This window comes from Buceros rhinoceros, unplaced genomic scaffold (genome assembly GCF_000710305.1).
Source record: "Buceros rhinoceros silvestris isolate BGI_N320 unplaced genomic scaffold, ASM71030v1 scaffold29708, whole genome shotgun sequence".
Classification (NCBI taxonomy): domain Eukaryota; kingdom Metazoa; phylum Chordata; class Aves; order Bucerotiformes; family Bucerotidae; genus Buceros; species Buceros rhinoceros.
In genome coordinates this window covers 33,300-34,822 of record NW_010429078.1, presented here as the reverse complement: position 1 = coordinate 34,822, position 1,523 = coordinate 33,300, and the positions used below count along the sequence as shown (strand labels likewise).

Genomic DNA, 1,523 nt, shown 5'->3' with positions numbered 1-1,523 from the left:
GCCTCAACGTTCGAAATAAAGCACCAGAAACCCACTTGAAAACCTTTTGTGAGAGTGTATTTCTCTGACGCACAGAGAAAGGTTTATAAAAAACAAGCTCATAACCTGTGCGTAGTGCACAAACCAGTCACGATCTGCTAAGAGAAGAGAAAAAATAAGTCCATTATTCTACTTGACTCGTCTTCGATTTCAAGAGACCACTCACCAGTTTGCTAATCTCTTCTTGACGGTCAGGTGCTGATCTGGCAGTTGCTCGAATCATAGTGGAAGTTTGATTGTCAGTGAGTTTCTTTATGCATCTTTGTCCTGCCACTATGTTGCACACCTAAAATATCCGCACACAGAGGAAGGTAAAAAAAAACCCCACCAAACAAAAAACAATGCAACTGGAGCTTGGGTTGTTTTTTGGTGTGGATTTTTGTTGTTGCTGCACTATACAATTTTTGAAGTTGGGTACTCCAAAAAAATTCTTTGTCAACGTTTGAGTGCCTTCTCCCCTCACCCCCTCCCCGTTCCCAGAACCCAGTACCACCAAAGAGTTCACTCACCTCAAGAGGAAGGTATGTGTGCTTCTGCTCCTGTCCAACTTGTAAACATGGAAGGTGAGGATAGCGTAAAACTAATTTGTGCCTGTCCTTAAAATACTGAGCTACAGTGCATTCAACTGTTTGTCCATTCTCCTGCTGAAGTGGGAATCTATTGGAAATCAAATATGAAAATAAGCCGTTACTTCACGTACAACACTTTCCCACACTTGGTCAATACAGTTCTTGGCACAAGTTAAGCTACTGGAGATTAAGCCTATCTTGCTGAAACGATGCAAGTGTACTTCTGTAATTAAGATTTCCTCATTTTCACTACTGCGTGTCTCCTAATAGTACCACAGAGGCTACTCCGTACCTGAAGCTATAATTAAGTTTTCCAAGAGCAGGTGCCTTGGAGACAAACACTAACGTTTTCTGCGTGGCCGGGATACTCTCAGTACTACATTTTATGATATGCCACGCACAGAAAATAACAAGTCTGCCATGAGAGTCACAAAGGCAATTAGTTTTCCAGAAATGCTTTTCTTTTCTGTACATTGCAAATATACCCCTCTCTACGCATACACATTTGCATATCAATACTGACTTTTCACTAATCATTATAAAATCACTGAAAGAGCAGGAAACAAAGCCCAAACACTTAAATACCAGATTTAGATGCTGATCAGTTATCTTCTTTTAAGAAGTTAGCATCAGTTTTGTCCCTTACATTACTTTCTTAAAAATGGGAATAAATACCTCCATATCCAAGTTATCTGCAAATCTCTGGTTAGTCATTAAAAATAAACACTTTTTCAGGAGGAAAAACAGAGTGGTATTAAGCAAGATTAGAAAGGTAATCCCAGCTGGCACTACTCAAGAGCAGAAACTCAACAGTCCTGAAAAACATTACGCTACCAACAGGGCACCCTGTTCTTCCAATGGTAAAGGAATCTGTAAATGAAGCACGCCCCCCTCCACCCCACCCCCCCCCAAACA

At 40.8% G+C, this 1,523-nt stretch overlaps 1 protein-coding gene across 1 annotated transcript in view; it reads right to left on the bottom strand.

Moving 5' to 3' along the window:
* The window catches only part of AGO2 (argonaute RISC catalytic component 2), a gene marked incomplete at both ends in the record, with an annotated part of 28,767 nt that overhangs the window by 13,704 nt on the left and 13,540 nt on the right, over nucleotides 1-1,523 (bottom strand). Inside the window, 2 exons of the mRNA XM_010142523.1 lie at nucleotides 206-325; nucleotides 549-696. Coding sequence (XP_010140825.1) covers nucleotides 206-325; nucleotides 549-696 — 268 coding nt within the window. The remainder of the gene's footprint in view (nucleotides 1-205; nucleotides 326-548; nucleotides 697-1,523) is intronic.